At 37.1% G+C, this 19,734-nt stretch overlaps 1 protein-coding gene across 15 annotated transcripts in view; it reads right to left on the bottom strand.

Annotated features, from left to right (window-relative positions):
* Positions 1 to 3,826: 3,826 nt before the first annotated feature.
* The window catches only part of PTPRK (protein tyrosine phosphatase receptor type K), a 384,844-nt gene continuing 368,936 nt past the window's right edge, over positions 3,827 to 19,734 (bottom strand). For all 15 annotated transcript variants that reach the window (XM_072333871.1, XM_072333868.1, XM_072333872.1 and 12 more), the window contains 11 exons: positions 19,442 to 19,539; positions 19,068 to 19,184; positions 18,187 to 18,341; positions 17,106 to 17,241; positions 16,258 to 16,407; positions 15,388 to 15,561; positions 12,201 to 12,332; positions 11,852 to 11,977; positions 9,236 to 9,399; positions 7,744 to 7,879; positions 3,827 to 5,303 (listed from right to left, as the gene is read on the bottom strand). In XM_072333871.1, the coding sequence (XP_072189972.1) occupies positions 5,250 to 5,303; positions 7,744 to 7,879; positions 9,236 to 9,399; positions 11,852 to 11,977; positions 12,201 to 12,332; positions 15,388 to 15,561; positions 16,258 to 16,407; positions 17,106 to 17,241; positions 18,187 to 18,341; positions 19,068 to 19,184; positions 19,442 to 19,539 (1,442 nt within the window). In that variant the 3' untranslated portion in view covers positions 3,827 to 5,249. The remainder of the gene's footprint in view (positions 5,304 to 7,743; positions 7,880 to 9,235; positions 9,400 to 11,851; positions 11,978 to 12,200; positions 12,333 to 15,387; positions 15,562 to 16,257; positions 16,408 to 17,105; positions 17,242 to 18,186; positions 18,342 to 19,067; positions 19,185 to 19,441; positions 19,540 to 19,734) is intronic.

The following is a 19,734-nucleotide window of genomic DNA, read 5'->3' on the forward strand; positions in this document are numbered from 1 at the left end:
TGAAGTAGAAACAAAGCCTGCACTTCTTCTGCACTACTCTTAAAAAAAAAATAAAAAAGAAAAAAAAAAAATTAAAAGCCTTTGCCACAGACAAAACCACACTGCTATTTTCTCACAGCCGTAATTACAGCTCACTGTCACACTAGCTGAACCAGCTCATCTTGCTGGAGGAGAAATATTAGATGAAACTATACTGTGCCTAGTGCTTTTATGTTCCACTTTTATCCTCATCCCTGAAGTTGTCTGACCTGTGGAAGTGCTGCTCAAACATTGCTGTATTTCTTAATGTGAGGTAAGCTGGAAACCTTGATCATTTCAGAAGATGAAGCTAAGTACTAACCTGTTTAACACTTTAAACTGCATCGACTGAAGCTTCAATGATACAATTTTGTGCAACAGAAAAGGTTGCAGCCGTGCCATAGCTTCCTAAGTCTGTGATTTCTACCTAACTAAAAATGAATGCATATACCATTTCAGCAGGTGGTTTCAAGCACTTTCTGTAAATGGAGGCAATTTTGTGTTGCTATTCTGTACTATCAGCAAGTTTCACAACAACTCCATGCTGAAACTAGGGAAAAGTGCTATAGCACTGGAGTCTGTGCTACAGAACATTCAGAATGTGAGTCTGGATGCTCTGGATGTATATCGTGCCCACTCACGGATACATCAAGTGAATCTGAAATGCTAATGAAACCTGACTAATGAGATTTTCACCCATATGCCCTTGACTGGAAATGAACTGGCATTTCACCTGTTGGGACTGAGGTCCACAAGAACAATCTTTAGCACAATAAGCATCTTCCAAAATTTTTCTGAAGCTTATCATAGTTAGGCTTTGTGGTTACTACAGAAAACAATCTGCTTACTTCAGGAGAGAAACTTACATATCTAACTATATAACTACTATAACTATAGTCTCCAGTTTCACATTCACTATTGGAGTGCAAACAGACAATAACTTTCCTCAAAGTTTCAGGACTTGGAAAAATACTGGGTCACTTCAGTTCCTGCTCTACAAATGATCAGACATAGAAATGGAAGATCAAAGTTTTCCATCATGAAATGGAAAGATTTCACACTGCTTTGCACCTGGCACAAAAGTATGCACACATCTGGAGTTATTGTGTTTTGCCACATAACATTTCATGCTCATTAACAAAAAACTCTAGGATAATCTAATACCCGTAGGAAAGCATGTTTTGGCTCCAGGTTCAGAAGATGGGCTTTGTCAGTGCTTTTTTTTTTTTTTTTTTTTTTTTTTTTTTTTTTTTTTCTCTTTCTTTTTCTTTTCTTTTTCTTCGTTCTCCTTTTAGTGGAGATATGGAAAATCTCTGAACATATGGGGTTTTCAAATTTATCTTGATATAATTCGTCAACGCAGAACTGTTTTCTGATCCAGATGGAAGCCAGAAAGGGTTATGAACGTCTACAGAAATCAGCTTTTGCATCTCAACAAGGCACAAAAGCACCTGTTCTTTGCTGGCCAAGACACAGTTAATAAACATTATTATTAGGTAAGGATCCTATTGTGCCTGTCATCATATATGTCAGTCTCTGCATGGAGTTAGGAATCTAAACCCAACAGCAGGGAAACAAATTTAATTTCTGAGAAAAGTGGGGCAAACTAACACGTCTGTCAACCACCACCATCATGTTACACTTTTACACAAATTTAAAATAATTCAGAAGCACTTCTGCATTGCCAGTCTGTTTGAAAGGAGGCTCTGGTTAAAAGAAATCATAAATACAACACTTTGCTGCATTTATATGAAGGCAAACTTAGGACATGAAACCTTTGCATATTCTGAAAGCCACACTCTGTATATAGAGCTGTTGCTAACAGATATTCAAGTCCAGAGGTAAAGACAAGTTAATATTCACAGCTATCCTCGACTATCCTGGACCTGCAGAGGTTAGAGACCTTTGTCTGTTTAACAAAGGAAGAGCACCAGCAATAAAACACCACAAAAGCTCCTTTGTGAGATTAGGATCACTTAACTCAGTTCAGACCTCTACATGACACAGAAAAGTAGAGCAGAAAATGACTTACTTTTCTTTCCAGCACAGAGCAGAGCACTATAAAAGCAGCTTTTACATTTATTGCAAGATCTCTGGGTTTCCTCTGACAAAGCAGCAGAATGAACCTTAAAAAAGGCCCTTTATGTGGTCATTTGTTGGTCCAGGTGGCCTGGCTGTGCAATGAGTCTGCAACATTTTTTCTCAGGCTGCCCCTTTCTTGTCCTTAAACATATCAATTCACTTTGTAGGCTCACTGACATAGCTCTTGCCTACCACTGCTTCCTTCTTAGGCATTTTTAGATCTCAGATTTTGGAAATTGCAATATCACACTCCCACATCAGTGTTTACTTTCATATTTCTCTGATGTTTCTTAATGTGGCACCTTGGGCAAGACAAAGATTTATTTAAACCACAAAACTATTTTCCGAGTGACCTCTTGAATTAAATAAAGCTAGGTAACTTCTTGAATATACAGAGCATACTAAGGTTCAAACTTCATGTTTACTTTTGAGGTAAAAGTAGCATCAAGGTGATTCTACATAATGTTGTGTTCTGCTTAAGAAGTCCTCAAGATACATACATCTCTACTGGTAAATGGTATTTCTGAGGTGCTTTTCACACTCCGCATTCCCTCTGCTTACTTTTCCCTAGTCTTACAAGCAAGAACTTCCCACAGGTTTTTCAATCATGAGCTACTGCAAAGCTCCTTAGGTCAGGTATGCAGTTAGTCAGAAATTACAAACTCACTCCCATAATACTTAAACAAAATAGACAGAGTACCCATTTGCAGAACAACCCCCTAAAATAACCTGTAGCTGGTGGAGACCGAGGCACCATTCTGCTCAAGTGTGCTGTAAGCCCAGCTTCAGGTTTGTGCATACACCAGGGAAACAAGACACAGATTCTCAGCAAGGAGTTGGAACTTCTAGTGAGGACTGACTCTATGCTCCCTCATGTAGGAGCTCTCCATGAAAGTTAACTATTCATTCAGTCCAATGATAATGCTACATTTTTTGGCCAGAAGAGAAAGCATAAACAAAATCACTGCTATCAGTATGGAATTTGGTTTCTGCATTCCACAGCCCAAATAGCAGCTCATCTCATCTGTCAAAATATATTAGTCAAGACTTCTAGAGTAATATAGTTTTCTCAGCAATCTTTGAGGGTAACGGAGGAAGGTTATTCCAGAGCCCAGTTCACTTAAGCCCATTAAATGCCTAAAACATGCAGGATGAATCTGTCTGTGGAGATGTTACATTGTCTCCACAGAAGAGCTGGATCAAGCATTTTGAGAGCTGGATGCCATGGCCTTACAGATAAAGTTGAGAACATTATCATTCCATTCCACAGAAGACTAAAATTCCCTTTTCAACATGACAAAAAATAGAGTACTTTTGAGTACCAAGACTCAATGAACTTTTTCAAACCCAATTTGTTTACTTTTCATTAGCAAGAACTACCATTGCGCAACAAAAGAAAATGGCTTTTTTAAAGATCTGGAACAGGTAGAGATACAATACAGACAGGAGCTTTGGAAAAATATGAGAAGAAAAACTTCTATAAACATTTTTCTGCCATAGTTTTAGAAGGGTAATTCCATGTTCCTGAAGTAAAGAAAGACATTTAATGGACTGGTTTTCATACGTATGATACAGAGTTTTTTCAAACACTCCCTGAAATGCTGAAGCAAATAATAACACAATTTCCTTCTGAGATCTTCTTTATCCAAATATATCTATCTTCACACAAATATGACTGCTTAATAAGGACAGTGAGAGCTTGTAAAAATAGGAAATAATAAAAAAATAATCTTTAAATAAAAGTTTAATTCACTCTTACTTTACAGAATATTTATAAGCACCTTATCATTTTACTGTCAGTTTTAAAAAAGACCAACAAGAGACTGAAATGACTTTAGTTGATGAGATATAGGAAAGTTTTTGAACAAATGGACACATGCTAAGCAAAAGCACAGTAATATTTTTTACACCACAAGTATAATGAGAATCTGGATTTGGTTTATTCAAATTTTGCTTTCTTGGAAGCAAGCTTACATGTTCGTAAACATCAAAATAAACATTGCTTATTTTTACAATTTGTTAAACAAATACTTTTTGCACTAAAGGGCATTTGTAGAGCCACCTGTTTGCCTGACAGTTCTCCTGTTGACCTGTGCTTCAATATTTTTCTAACCAATTGGATACCTTAGAACTCTAGCGGTGCTTAAAAATTTCTTTCAACGATGTGCAAGTCATAGGCAAGGTTGATTTGATGAGTGCCCTTCCTTACATAGATTTGAATCAGTATTTAACTAACACAAATGTGAAAAACTATACATTTTCAGCAAAATGTTTTGACTTTGGTCCTGTGGTTAAAGACCTTCTATAATCGTTTACATGGATTTGATTCACAAGCATGTACACAACAAAACCACTATACCAATGTTTCTTGGTCTATGCATAAAAAGTATGTCTTCTACTTACACTAAACATACAAAAAATAAACTACAAAAATTGTTTACACTTGATTTCAGCAAAAAAAGCTTTCTTCAAGAAAAATGATTCTTCTTTTTTTCAGCCATCAAAAAAGGAATGCAAGTAAACAATAAATACATGTGCTTTCTCCATATAGACATATTTACACTTGAGTCTTTGGCTTATGTTTAAGTTTCTTTATAAAGATCTTTATGTGATCCAGCCATCATTGCACAATAAAACAAAATAAGCCAGGTTTTTGTTTTTGTTTTTTTAACTATATATAATATATATATATGCAACACTTGAAACGTATAAAGAATGAACCTTACTATCAATCTGCACTGTTATTGTACTTTAACAATGTATCAAAAGGAAAAAAAAAAAAAAGAAAATTAATACCATATAGGAAATATTGATACATGCAACAGATGGTCGCTCTACTGCAATTGAGAGACGGCTGCATATACAAACACTGAAAAGTCCTAATTTGCGCAAATCTCTTCTGACTCTGGTTTTCATTAAATAGTATTTATGTGGCACTAAATGTTGATACTGTATACAAGCATAGAAACAGATTGAATTCTTTTATTAAGATACACAACTTCATAAGAAAAATACTTTGCATTAAAATTTAAAATCCACCCCCCCCACCCCCTTTTCCCCTAAAATCTTTCTTCACAGGATCATGAACTGTTGTCAAAACAGCATAATGAGATTCATATATTTGGTGAACTTTGTCACATCCATTCCAACTAAGAGGATTCCAGGTACTCCAGTGCAACGTCATAGCAGAAGCGGTACTGCTCCTTTAAGGGAGAAAGGGAAAAAAGTAACAGAAAAAGGTTAAACTGAGGTTCTAAATCATTAAACAGCAGCAGTACCTACAAACAGGAATAGCCTTTTCTGACTACTAAACAGTTTTAAATTCAAGACTGACACACTTGGGTTGGTTTTCTTTTTTTCCCCCCTCTTTTCACTTTTCTTCTTTCACCCCTCTATCACACAAGTATATTACCAGCTCTGACTTACAAAGAAACCATAACCAATGAAATATAAAAAACACAAACAACCCAAAATCCTGACTATGAAAAATGATTTACTTCTCCAATTTATTTATTTATTTTTTTTAGCTTTTGAACTGGTTATCAAACATGAGAATTTCTCCCATCAGCCAGAACATTCTTGCAGTGAAGCCTCTCAACTCTGAAACACCATTTATGTGTAATAAATAGCTGATATTCAGCAGGTAACTACTGCTTGGACAACTAAGGAATAGTTAGGGAATGCTGAACTGTGACACCATGCTGCTCTGGGTATGCATTTTTTCAATAGTTCTGGTGTAACGCCCAGGATATGAGAACACACATTTAAAAGAGAAGTTAGAGCTCAAAAGTTCATCATACTTATTATTTCCTATAACAACCCTGCCATTTAGAGCTGATACTTGGGGAGAGGGAGGAGAAAGGAGAGAGAAGAAAAAGCAAGAAATGAACTCAATTTAAAACTGTCCTTACCACCAAACTAAACAAACCTGCTTTTGTGATTAATTTTTTTTTTTTTTTTTAAATTTATTTTCTCAAAGTAAGCCAGTGTGATCCACTAGCAGGAAATGGTAGGGATGTCTTAAAGGTTTTATTGTGCTGCTCTTTTGTGTTATCTGATCATGCTGCTGAATGTAGGGCACATGACAATGTTGTATATTGGTCTTCCTGGTTTGTTTTCTAACTAATGACTCAATGGCTGCTGCTGTTCAAGAGTTCTGAATAAAAACCCACAAAGCACAGAAATATGTAACTACAGAAATCAGGACTATTTTGAAATTAAATATAAGTTTCCAGACCATTTATCAGAAACACAGACAATCTACCTTAGCCTCCCTTTACAGTGACACAAGTAATTTTCCATGTGATCAGACCAGTTTTCCTCACAGCAGTGAACTGAAATCCAGGCAGCAATTCAATATGTTGCATCTCAGAAGTCTATAGCACAGCAGATTGCAAAGTATTTGCAGCAAAACAAGCAATACCTAGACCAATGTTACTGCTGCTGCAATATGTTCTAGCTGTTAACACGTTAACCATTTTTTAATTTATGCAGTAGCAATTGAAGGAAGTGATACACATTAATTAAGCAAATCGTGCCACAGAAGCTACATGATACAAAACAAGCACTGACACCTGGAAAAAGGGCAGCGTAGGAAAAGGCAGCTACAGCCATTTTGCTCAATATGCAAGTTCACAAGGTCAGAAGCAATTTTCAGGATGTATAAATGCAAAACATTTTTAATTCCGATTGGCATCCCTGAATTTTATGCCGTAGGCAGCCATCTGGCTGAAAAGTGACACTGGCTGCTGGCAGTGAGAGAGTCAAATGGCAGAAGCACCAAAGCACTGTCTAACCTGCTTTCACATTCAGCTATAAGGAGGGAAAAAAATGAATTTGGGAGACTGAGCAATTTTTAAGCACTTTCCATGACGTTCAGTTTTGATGACTGAAGTGATCAGACAGACAGATATGCATTCATGTATACACACGTATTCATCAGAAGAGTGAAGGTCATTTTGATTTCTGCCAATGTACATAGAAAATATTTTGTTTCATCTTGTGGCTTTGATAATTCAGGCTTATGTTGTTTATATATTTCCAACATACTAGATCGAATAGCCTTTGATTTTATAGCGCTGAGGTATCATTTTTGACTACTAAAGGTGGGGTAACAAACATTAGCATTATTCAATATAGCTTCCAAAACAGCAGTTTTTATAAAGAAGTAAAATACACAGATCTCCTTTACAGCTTCTTCCTACCAAGAAGAAATGCCTTGCTCTGAAATTTCAGGATGGCTACTGTAAGCGCAAATTCTACTCAAATAGTCCAGGTTCTTTTGAGAAATCAAAGATCAGCCTGTTAAATGAGAATGTTCCCTGTGAAAGTAACAGTACCAGTACAAGATAAGTAGCATAAAAACTTAGCCTGGCCTCTCATGATGCTGACTAATGTGTACACAATAAATTTCCACTGAAAGCTGAAAAGTTCCTGAACTTTATGCTCACACTAAGAATCAGATCAGCCTCTGCTCAATATATACTATAATGAGGGTGTGTAAAGATAGGTTGTCTTCTTCTCTTAGCTGAAGTCCCACATGGGTTGCTTTGATTTATGGACACAGTACTGCATGCAGCTCACAGAAGATAAGTCTCCATCTCCCTGACCATTTGTAGTAACCTGTGGACTTTTTTTGCTTACCGGAGTTTCTACCATGTTGGGTTTACTGTTCCTCAGAGTCTTCACAGCATGGAAAACATCAACCACATTCTGCCTTTTTACCATCTCAACCACAATGCCGATGGCACAGAACATCCCACTCCGGCCACCACCGTTTCTGCACATAAGGAAAAGAGATGATTAAATGCCACTGGCATAACAGTGCACTCAATACATACTCCTTTCAATCCATAAGCATGAGTGACTTGTGAAAGAGACCAGGTTTTGGCAATCACCTTGCAGTTCCAGTGGGTTTGGATTGGTCTGATATACTCTGTGTTTCTGACCTTGTTCTCAATAACTTCTTTTTAACTCTGCCCTTGCCACCATGCCATCCAGCTATGTTACAGCTCAGTTTGCATAGGCATTACAAATTAAAAAGCAAATTCAATGCCAAGCACAATACTTTCTGTTTTGTTCTGGGAGACTCATTTGAATTACATTAGAATATAGAAATTATCCACCTAGAGTAATGCCAAGGCATCACCGATTCGGTATTTTGTTGACCTCTGTGGATACTTCTGAACTATGTTAATCTTCACTTTGAAGAAAGTCATATAGATGACTTTTCTTGCTAAAGTATAGACAGGCCACAAGGTTCCATTGATACTGAGGAGAAAAAGGTGGAAAGTGGCCACAAGGTAATTCCAAACACTTATGCAGAAGCCTATTTATGATTATTATTTTTTGTGATTTAATTTTAAGATTTAAACAGTATACTTAGAGATACATATAAAGGAAAGAGATCAGGAGAAAAATATACTGCCTTTTTAAAACATCCAAACCAGGTTCTTTTTTACAGGATTTTTTATTGCTAACACTTGTAATGAACAGAGCAGTTCTGGTTTTTTTTTTTTGTTCTTTTTTTTTGTAATGTCAGATAGGCTGTCAGTATCAACAAAATTTTTAGGATCATACTGTAGAATCTTTCTCAGGTTTCTTACACCTATACATTTTAATCTAAAACCCTCAAAATATAGCAGGTCTTCTGGAATAAAAAAAACCACAAGACATGCAAGAGGTACACGAAAAACACAATCTCTGTCACTCAGTATAAAATACTATATTACTGTCAAAACTTAAACTGAACTGCAGAAATCCATCTGTATGTATTTTGTACTTGAAAAACATTGTATTAGATACAGGAGACAATATGCAGTATCACTGTAGGATCATATAAAAAATATTTATACTCATGATAGCAGTTTGACCAGAAACTAACCTGAAAGTTGACCAAAGGTTAGCCTGCAGTACGTGTGGTACATTTTATTTCTTTTTCTTTGTTTCTTTCTTTCTTTTTCTTTCTTTTTTTCTTTTCTTTTTTTTTTTTTTTTTTTTTTTTTTTTTTTTTAAGCAACAAAGATATGCATAACAATACAGCCATTAGAATACCACTTGAGCATGGAAAAAAAAAAGAAATAATTCATATCTATTTGTTTGAAGAGCAGTTATTGTGTTCCTCAGAATTACTCACAGGCAATGAATGATGGTCCGGCCCTCCCCTTCTTCACATTCCTCTTGCCATTTTTCAACTTGGAGGATTAACTTCAAGAAGGATCTCTTGGAAGCTGGTACATCTCTGTGAGAAGCCCATCCCAAATACTGGAATTGCTGCACCATTAAATAGCCCTCTTGTGGCTAAAGGAAATCAAAGGGGTTTAGGTCAATAGGGCACCTTTACATCCAGGTTGAGAAAATCCAAATATAAAACTAATATGGCACAAGTGTTTATATTATTGACAGATTACATGTATACATTGCATATCATAGGGTCTCTACTTAATTAATAATTGTTGGGCTCAAAAAAGATTTAAAAAGGAATAAATATTTTCAAGACAGACCCAATGTTTATCAGTCAGTATTGCAACCTATCCTGACTCCTAAAAGGCAAAATTCTCAAGAGCCTGTGCATCAAGGAGTTTCATTATTAGCTTCAAAACCATCATTGTTGAATTCCCAGACCTACAGAAATGCAGAAACACAACCTTAGCTTTGTTTTAAGCCTTCCCATGCATGAATTGACCCCGTTATAAATAAGCAAGTAATATTCAAGGATCTTTTTCCTTAAATAAGGACTTCCGTTTTTGCCAGACTATTACAATCATGAGGGCCTTACTGTCAGCCTCTGAGCCTTCCATGGTAGATTTTTTAGAATTGAACTGAGATGACAACAGAAGCTTCAGGTACTGGAAAAACAGTATGTTCAGTTTCTTGGAGTTGAGGGAGGTGAAAAGTAAAAGGAATATGCATTTTGGAATAGGAAGAACAGTGCATAGAAACATTGAGGAAAAAAAAGATGTAAAGGCAAAATGCATGGAAAATGAAGAGAAATAGAGAACTAGAAAATCAAAACAGCAAAACGGAAAATACGGAAAAAATGAATAAGAAATGGACTGGAAAAAAATGAAAAGGAAATTTGAACACACAACAAAAAAAGTGTTGTAGCATAATATTTACCAGCGTGCCCACTCCTCTGCTTTCTGTAGTTTCCAAGCAGAGTGTGAAGACCTGACTTTTTAGTTTGTTGTTTTTTTTTTCCCAACTCTGAATGTAGGCAAAGTACAGCTTATAGAAGAAGCTAGTCACATGCATACTGATCTTTGTACTTGGAAAAAATCAAAGTGTGACCAAAATATCAGTTAAAAAAGAAAAAGCTTTGTAGATACTCCAGTTACTCCAAAAGTAATGCCTCCTATTTATTTCCATGAACACTATGACAAAGAGCGCAATAACACTGATAGAGCAAATTATCAGCTACAAAACAGTGCTTTTAAACTCAGACACCACTATTTAGTCTATTTGCACCAGTGAGCTGATAGAGACACTCTTCATTTTGCAGTGTGACAGCTGTGAATGGCCATCCTCAAAATGCCTTGTCTTTCATGTCACTTTCACCACTTCTGAAATGCAACACCCATTGCCTCACTGTGCTCACATCCATTGTTTTATCTCCATGAATGTTCAGCAAGCATCAATGAATGTCAGTGGGTGCAATTTTTTCTTCATGGAGAAATTCACTGACACCCCTGTGCATCACATGCACTTCCATGTCAAACACCACTCTGACAGACTGTCCCTCTGCTGCCATGTGTCACATGGCAACAAAATGTAATGGAATACTGGCAGGAAGATTCAACCTCTACTGCCATACCACCAACATCTGCATCTGATGTTGTGAAACTACATAATAACACAGGAGGCATTGCTGTTGGAGAAGCCCCTGTATAATACTCTGTACTTTTGCCACAGCAATTCTTCAACATTAAGGAGAGTTAAAATTATACTACAAACCACAGTTGGTGGTCAGTATCTGATATTAGATGGTGGCCTGATCATTATTAGATGAATGATAGAGTACATAACCAGGGGCTGCTGGTTAACTGCACAGATGCATCTGTACCTCTTTACCCGTAAGTAACATAAATAAGTGATTTATAGAGGTGAACAAGAGGAAGAGAAACTGTGTTGCAAACAGGACTTGAGAAGATGCTGTGACAGTGTGAAACAGTTTGGAACAACAAAGAGACAAGACAATGCAATGTGTGAAAGAACTGACAAGACTGCAAGACTGGCATTGGTTCTGAAGTTAAGAAAACATGACAGAGGTAGGTCAAGGTACAGTGGTGCTGAGTACTTCAGAGGAAGTTTCAGAGTTTTTTCACACCCCACTTTATAGGATGTGTAGTTCTTGGACCTCAAACTGAAAAGGCGCTGGTTGCATAACCACTTTGAGTGCTGCACTTCCTGATGCAGGATGGAAAATATCTCATGGAAGTTGCAAACAAAATGCCTGTCACTATATGCTCTTTACATGGATATTTCTTTCTCCATACACTGAATAAACAGAATCCTCCTCATACAACTTTTGCTTATTGCTTATATTACAGAACAGTCACTCACCTCACTGCTCTCTCTACCTAATGGGTAGCTGCAGTAAAGCCCTGGAAGCTAGCATTAGATTTTGATACTTCAGTTTTCCTAGGTGATGTCCTAAGAACATTAATATTTTACTACTATTCAAAATTAAAAACCAGAATAGCCTAAAGACTAAAAACTAAAAACTGTTACATATTCTTATGATAATGCTTACTCTTGTTAGATTACATATCCTGAAAATTCGGTTTATTACATCGCAGTCCATTGAACACGACACGCATTCCACTTGAATGGGGCCATACCGCAGTATTCCTTCTTCGGGCCAGTATTGTGGGCAGCCCTGTGCCAGAGCAAAATGAGAATAGTTAAATGTTAAGTTATAATGGGAGCGTTTTCTTGCACCACTGCAGACACCACACGCGGCCTTTACTTGTACTAACTAGTTGCTGTAAAGAAGAGTAACAGAATAACTGTAAAACAGCTGCACTGCTCAACATTCTGAACATGTAGTGGGTACAGAGATATTAAAGCATGTGTCAGTACATGGAAAACTCAAAACTAACCTGTGCTAAGTCGACCTCGTTTAACATCACAAGAGAAGTACAGCCGTAGTCATACACTAATCTCCAGAAATCTTTCACAGTGTTTGGTAAAGGATGTTGTGTGACAATAAAAGCTGCTGGCTGCCTGTAGCTCTGCAAAGGCAAACAAATATATTAGCATTGGTAGAGGAAGTACTTCTTAACTTCCACTCAAACTCCACAACAAAAATAAAATATAACAAGAACAAAGCTATAACATCAATTACATCAGATTCCATTGAAGCTGATGTTAAAAAATACATCACTGCATCAAGTTAGAACAAGGATGCTGCTGTGCACAGGTCTGTGACCTCCACTGATGGGCTGTGTACCACAGTTCAAATGTGCAGATGGCACAGCAGTGGCTCCAGAGGTCTCTGCTTGGAGGCTGAGGCTTGGAGCCATGCCATTCTGGGTACCATGCCAGGAAGATTCAGCAGACAGCCTGCTTCCATTCTGCACAGAGAAGTGTAAAGGTCCCAGCTAGTCACCCTATACACACCAGGACACACGCAAGCTCTGTAACTGACCTGCAGACAAAGCTCATCCCTGACAGTACACTGAGATGCAAATCCAAGCTGATGGCAACTTTTACTAGACTTCAGTCCTGGTCATCAGAATTACTGGGGCTGATTTCCATCACAAAACAGAGGATAAACAGCAAAATACTATTTTCTGTCAGGACAGAAGGTTCAGTTTTCTGCTTGCTGCATTATGCACAAGTACACAGGGCTTTGCAGCCCAGCATAAGTTGCTTCAGACACAACTAACAGCAGAGGGGTTAAGCCTCTTTTAGTATGTGACTTACCAGCATCAATCAGAAGAGGAAAGAATGGAAGTTTTATGCAGACAATCTGCAACTATGCATGGCAGAGTTCTGCAACAAGGGAACTAGCAAGAAAGCACTGACAGGTTCATCTGAGAAAAAAAGTCAGGAGGTGTTACCCTTGTTAGGCATATGGGAACCTAAGTGTTGGGTTTGAAGTCAAAATTCTGGGACTTCTGTTCACAACACAGAGATCCACATACTAAGTGCTTAGTGTGCATTCTGGATGCTTTTTACTGAAATAAGTAGATTACATTAGCCTAACAGAGAGACCTAGCAGGGCAGCTACAACACTTGGCCTTCTTGCAGATTGGCATGAGGAATCTTCATGCGCAATGTATTAGCATGTCCTCAGAGAGCACAGTTTGAGTTCAGGAAGAAAAAATATTTCTCTTTTTTTTTTTCTTTTTTTTTTTTTTTTCTTTTCTTTTTTTTTTTTTCTTTTCTTCTCTTTTTTTTTTTTTTTCCCTTTCTACCTACTGTAAATTGTGAAGATAACAAATTAATACCTTTAGCATCAGTACTTATTTGACAACAAAATAAGGTTTTTTTTCCCAATTGTTTGCTGTCTTTTCCCACTGTGTGAAGCATACTGAGGTGCAGACTGTGTCCTGCTTCCTGCATCTATCCCAGCAGCAAAGAGGAATGTCAGCTGCCAATTCTTCCCTTATATTTTTAAGAAATGAAACATGTACTAGCTGATGCTTCCTAGCCCTTTTCCCATCATTTCTGGTTTCTCTTGAGATGAGAACATACTGAGATTAAGATGATCAGACTTTCAAAGAGAGCAGGCAGGGTATCTGCTGTCACACTGGGGAGCAGATATCTTTTTGTGGGAACACAGGAACAAATACACTGTGGAAAGAGGAAAATTTCTATTTCTGTTCTGCTACTGAAACTCCCTTTTCCTGGCAATGAGGTTCCCTTCTCTGACTGAATCAGTGCCAACAAAATCACAAAAAAAGAGCAAAAAAAAAAAAAAAAACAAAACAAAAAAACCCCAAAAAACAAAAAAACCCCTCTCATTACCCAAATTTTTAGATCTGTACTTACAGCCTTGTTATATGCCTTCTTTGTAATATAATGTTTTCTGCTGCTTTCTTTCCCTTTATTACTACCATTTCAGGCTATACATACTTGCCTCCATTAACACTCTGCTTGCTTTCTGTCTCTGCCTGCTACACTGTTACACACTCAGATTCCTTCTGCCATACTGCCTTTAGTCTCTACTGTTTCTCCCCAAACACTCCCCACATAGATGTGCTGGTTGGTCTCTGTCACATCAATTTTATCCAGGTGCTTCATGTAATTTTAACTGCAATTCTAAACAATTTCCATTGCTACCAAAATTCTGCTCACTACTCTAATTCATCCATTCAGCCTCTATGACTCTCTAATGGATTAGTCTCACACATGCTACTCTATTTTTCTGGCACAATAGCTAATTGTGAGATTAGGAACTGCATTTTGCTAGCAGTTCAAACATTTCCTGCACTAGCTCAGGCAGAGCTTTGGGGCAAATATCATTCACTCCTGATGACTTTCGATGCTATTTACCATTTTATTCCAGAATCTCTTCTCGACACTGCAGTTTCTGACAGTAATACATTTTTGAGGAAAGTGAGATGCTCTGAAAATCAGGCCACTTATTGAAGTATTTACAGTAAAAAGAGGCTTTAGAGGCCTAACTTTGGCAGTGTTAATGGAAGGCACAGTCAGGTATCTGACAGCATGTGTGATAAGCCTCTTTATCAACAAGACATTTATAAGTAGGTTCACCTCCATTTTTTCCCATCACTTCACCTTTTTTCCCCGAGAGTACTTCTGCCACTCAAACTTCAAAGACTAAAAATCTTTAAATGAGAGCTACAAGTCAAAATACAAACAACAACAAAAAAACACCCTATCCCCCAAGCATACCAAAGAAACATTTTGCTTCCTCTCCCCCTATCTCTTCTACTTCAACATACATAGATTTTCTCCTAAAACAGATAGTAAGTTCATCCTTAGGTTGGTAATATTTACTCCCAGATAAACACAAGATTTTTGAGATCCTGCTGTGATTTTGAGATCTGTAGACTAAACCTTTAATTAATGGTGTTGAAATAGAGAGCTTTCCAATGGGCCACATAAGGATGCAAAAGACTGAAGACACCAAACCTTCTGAGCCAGCAATACAAGCTGGTGGGGTTTCCTACCCATTTGCCACCTCTCTTTGTTAAGACTGTTTTACTGGGCACTATGTGAAGAAAGAATTACCCTTTCTTAAACTAGTAAGTGTTCTCTATCATATTACACAGCTTTCCAAGGCACAGTACGTAGACAAAGAAGACAGTCTCTTACATCCATAAGAGCTGCATTGATGTAGTTGCTGCTCTCCCCATCAATAGTAATTAAGAAGGGCAGACATCTGTCAGGTGGCAGCATATCCATGAAGCGGTTCTTGTCATGGTTCCTTGGCAAGCAAGCTATGCTGCAGTCCTCAGCTTGCAGACGAGGAGTAACAGAATTCAGGGTCTACGGCAGAGAGGATACTTGCTTTATAGACAACATTATCAAGATTCACTAAGTTATTAATTTAGAATATTGCAATGCGAGAATACATAAAACATTAGCCAACAATTTAGCAAAAAAAAAAACCAAAAAACAAAAAACAAACAAATTCTATTTGTTTTAATGAGAGTAAAAATACAATTGCAAATAAGAGCTCCCATCTGTATGATGAGCATACTAAGGCATTTTGAGGGCATTAGAACACAGGTGTAAAAGGTGCTCCAAGTAACACTGAATGGCTTCTACCAGACAACAGCCCCTCTGAAAGGAAGGAAGCAAAGAGGATCCTTTGCAGTCCCAAAGAGCTACGCCTTCACTGTGCAAATGCAAGCTGAAACTCTCTCTGGTTCTCAGCCAGTGCTCTTTCTTCCAGACAGATACTTACTGAAAGGTTATTCAAAGAGTGGTATTTCATATTTAAAGCTTCATATTTAAAGCAACTCTGCAAAGCATGTAGACATGGATACTTTATTTTGTGGAATACAAGTAAGAGATAAAATGCTATAAATATGATATGAAAACTCTTTCCCTTAAAATAAACTAAATTTATACACACACACACACAAAAACAAAAAAACAAAAAAACCAAAAACCAAAAACCAACCAAACAAAAAAACCAAAAACGTTGACAAATGTAGAGTTAGTAAAAGCTGTGAATACCTGAAACTCATCTTTGAGATGTGAAGAGTTTGTTTGAGAGTCTATTCTAATCATATCAAAATAAGCAGCTTTGAATTCACAGACAGGAATGGCAGTTTCCCCACACAGGCAAGCTTCTAGAATGGCATCATGAATAAAGATGTATTGCTCCTACCAAATTACATAAAGAAACAAGAATTATTGTCATTTAAAAACAACCAGTCTTTCCTTCTTTTCAGAAAAAAACACATCTGCACAGTGTAAAACTCAAGATACTGTTCATCAAACCATTAAACACTACTTTAGTACGAACACTTGTCATAATTGGGAACCAACTTTAAGTTAGTAAAACTTAAAAGCACACAGTGAATTATTTGATGGGGTCATTTTTCTAGTGGTGCTTGTGGGTTTCTGTATATATGCCAGTGACTTACTGTCTTTATTCATTTTATTTTTCAAAAATAGCTTTTCTCACAATACTAACAGAAAGTGTAAATTGCTTCAAGCACTACCTGTGATTAGCAATCATTTGGCATGCTGTGTTCTCCTTGTGTGTGTGTGTGCAAGCTAGTACACCATTTGCCTGGTAGCTAGGCTGGTTGTAAAATCAAGTGTGTCTCAATAGGAAGCATTTCTTCCCATTATTTTTTCTGGCTTTCCCTTTGTTATAAAGTCAGACAAGTACTCACTTGTATGATGACAGAAAGAGCTGACAGGTTTGTTGCATGACCTTGGCACACAGTAGTGCCTCCCAATGGAGAAAACAGCCCCCCAGCAGATCCACTGTCTGCTTTTTGCCTAGTAACAGTGAAATTCTAACCAGGCATATTTCAGAAAGCATCAGGTGCTTTGGAGTAAAAGTACTATACCTCTGTCTGTACCATGTTGATGCGACGGGACCGTAATGCTTTGACACAGTTGTAGATATCCACAACGCCTTCTCTTTCTGCCATATCTAGCATGATATCAATCACAATGTAACAACCTGTGCGTCCAGCACCAGCACTGAAGAGGAACAGTAAAATACCATTAGAAATAGTTCATGAAGACACCTACAAAATTTATAAACTCACTGCCTTGAGCATTTTTTTCATAAAACCATTCACTTCTTTTTTCATCACAACCACTGCCTAATATTTATTTTCTCTCCTTCATAATGCCTTTTAAAACTTTTGGTGTACCCCAAACAACCATTTTTCATCAGATTTGATTAATTAAGTAACAGCAGAAAGCATCTGTTTTTCTCTTTTTATCACCTAAATCAATACATAGAGCAAAGTAGAAGTTAGTTGAAATTAAAATTTGGAAGACGATTAAGCTCATACACTTCAAAAGATGACAGATCTTGTCTTTATTTAATAAAAGATTAGGGATGATTTCTAAGTGATACCTTACAGTCAGAAATTAAAGTGTTCAGTTTATCAGCCAACCACTAAACAGGTTTAGACAGCAGTGTCCCACAGATTCTCGCTTTATTTATTTTGTTTTTATATAAAGCTAAGGACAATTTTTGCATCGAGAATTTTAAAATCTGTAAAGAGTTAGTAACTTTATCTGTAGTATATAATTAAGCATTTGACAAGGTGAAAAGAAATCATCAAATGTGTGTTTCTTAGCAATACAACCCTCTTTAAACTTTGCACAGGAAACAACAGCCTGTACTTGTTGCCACTAGCCTCATTCTATCTTCATTCACCTATTTGTTTACATAGATTAAATTAACAATCTGTTCAAACACTATATACAGTGCTAGATTATCAATGCAGCTGTATCTACACTTCTTGAATGCTGTCATAAAATTAGACAGTAGGTTACCTAATGGTAGCCAGGCAATTCAAAAGGAGAAAAACAAAACCCAAAACACTTCAAAATGATGAATGCTTCTCAAGAAATTATTATATATACTCACATACAGAGCTGTGGAAAAAAATCTATCACATCTGTACATACCTGCAGTGGACTACAATAGGTCCTGCGCTAGGAGGATTAGATAATTTGACTCTTCGTATAAATGAAAGCAGGCCTGTAGCATTGTAAGGAACTCCATGATCGGGCCAGCCAGTGAAATGAAACTGTTTGACTTCACGGATTTCATTGTAGCCTCTCTGTAAAAGGCAAAAAAAAAAAAAAAAAGGTTATGAATTTCAAAGTATTTCAGAGACAAGCTACACTTTGACTCAAATAATGGCGTCAGTGATAGAACCTACATGCCATTTTCATCATTTCACCAATCATTTAAAGAACATATAAAGTGTAAAGATGTCATTGTATTTTAATTTCCATTTTGAAGTTCATCATTCTTTCTTTTGCTATTATAGCACACTAGTTTTGCCTCATTAGATAGTTTTTCTATACTTAGATGCAATTTGCATCAATTTTCAGAACTTCCGCTCATTGACAATAAGTTCTCAACATCCACAGGCAAGTATAATGATATATCAGAGGACTGCAGCTGTATCATATATCTTGCATTCACAGAATTTGTTCTTTGATTAAGTGAGATTGGCTCAGCTGCATTCAGGGCAGAGCAAAAGGAGATGAATGACTGGCATGATTCCTAATGGAGTACTTGAGCTCAGCTCAAAAGTCTGGCTACGGAGAAAAGGTGAATGTAAGAGATGGGATGGTAGCAGTCAACATTTCTGGGGAAACTGAAACCCAGAGTGACATGAATGGAAAGACCTGACGCAGTGTGCTGTGGCTGCCTATGCTGTGGGCTAAACCAAAAAGATGGATTTCGTATCCAACTTGAACACATGGAAGCACAGTCCATAACTTACTTCTTGCCATCAGGAAACAGTATTTGCTGAGCCCTTTCAAAATGTGCTCACCCTTCCAAGAGTGAAGGTCCTGACCACGTACTCTGCCAGGGGCTCCATCTCTACACAAGTCACCTTGAAGTCACCATAAACTTCTGTGTCATCAGGCCAATATTTGTAACATTTGACCTAAATATAAAATGAAGAAATGCTTTACATCCAAGAAAAATAAAACCTTGAAGATATGTTACTGCATGTACTAAATTACAACACACTGTTCCAAAATGACCATACACTCATGTGACTTGTCACAGCTAATGTTTTTTCTGTCAGGTCAAGTACTAGCTACAGGGAGTTTATGCTGCTTTATATAGTGGCAGTTACCAAATTTATACCAAATTCATTTCTAAATTAGGCCTGCAGTAACAAAATAAATAAGAACTTACTCTTCCAACTTCCACTAAGTTTGTGACCATCACAACACAAGCTGATTGCTCCTGCCATATCATTCTCCAAAAATCATACACAGTCTCATGAACTGGACCTGTAAAAAAAACGCCAGGTGACACCATGCAGCAAAATAACAGACAAAGTGAATTCTAAAAATAAAATCCATTTCTTTACAGAGCTGGCATGCATGAATGCACTTGCTCAAAGATGAAAGCTTCATGAAACCACATCATCACACCTTGACAGCAGTTTCCGGCCTACATTGTTATTGTTAACCAGTTCTCAGTTT

The sequence above is a fragment of the Excalfactoria chinensis genome, chromosome 3, assembly GCF_039878825.1.
Source record: "Excalfactoria chinensis isolate bCotChi1 chromosome 3, bCotChi1.hap2, whole genome shotgun sequence".
NCBI classification, from domain to species: Eukaryota; Metazoa; Chordata; class Aves; order Galliformes; family Phasianidae; genus Excalfactoria; species Excalfactoria chinensis.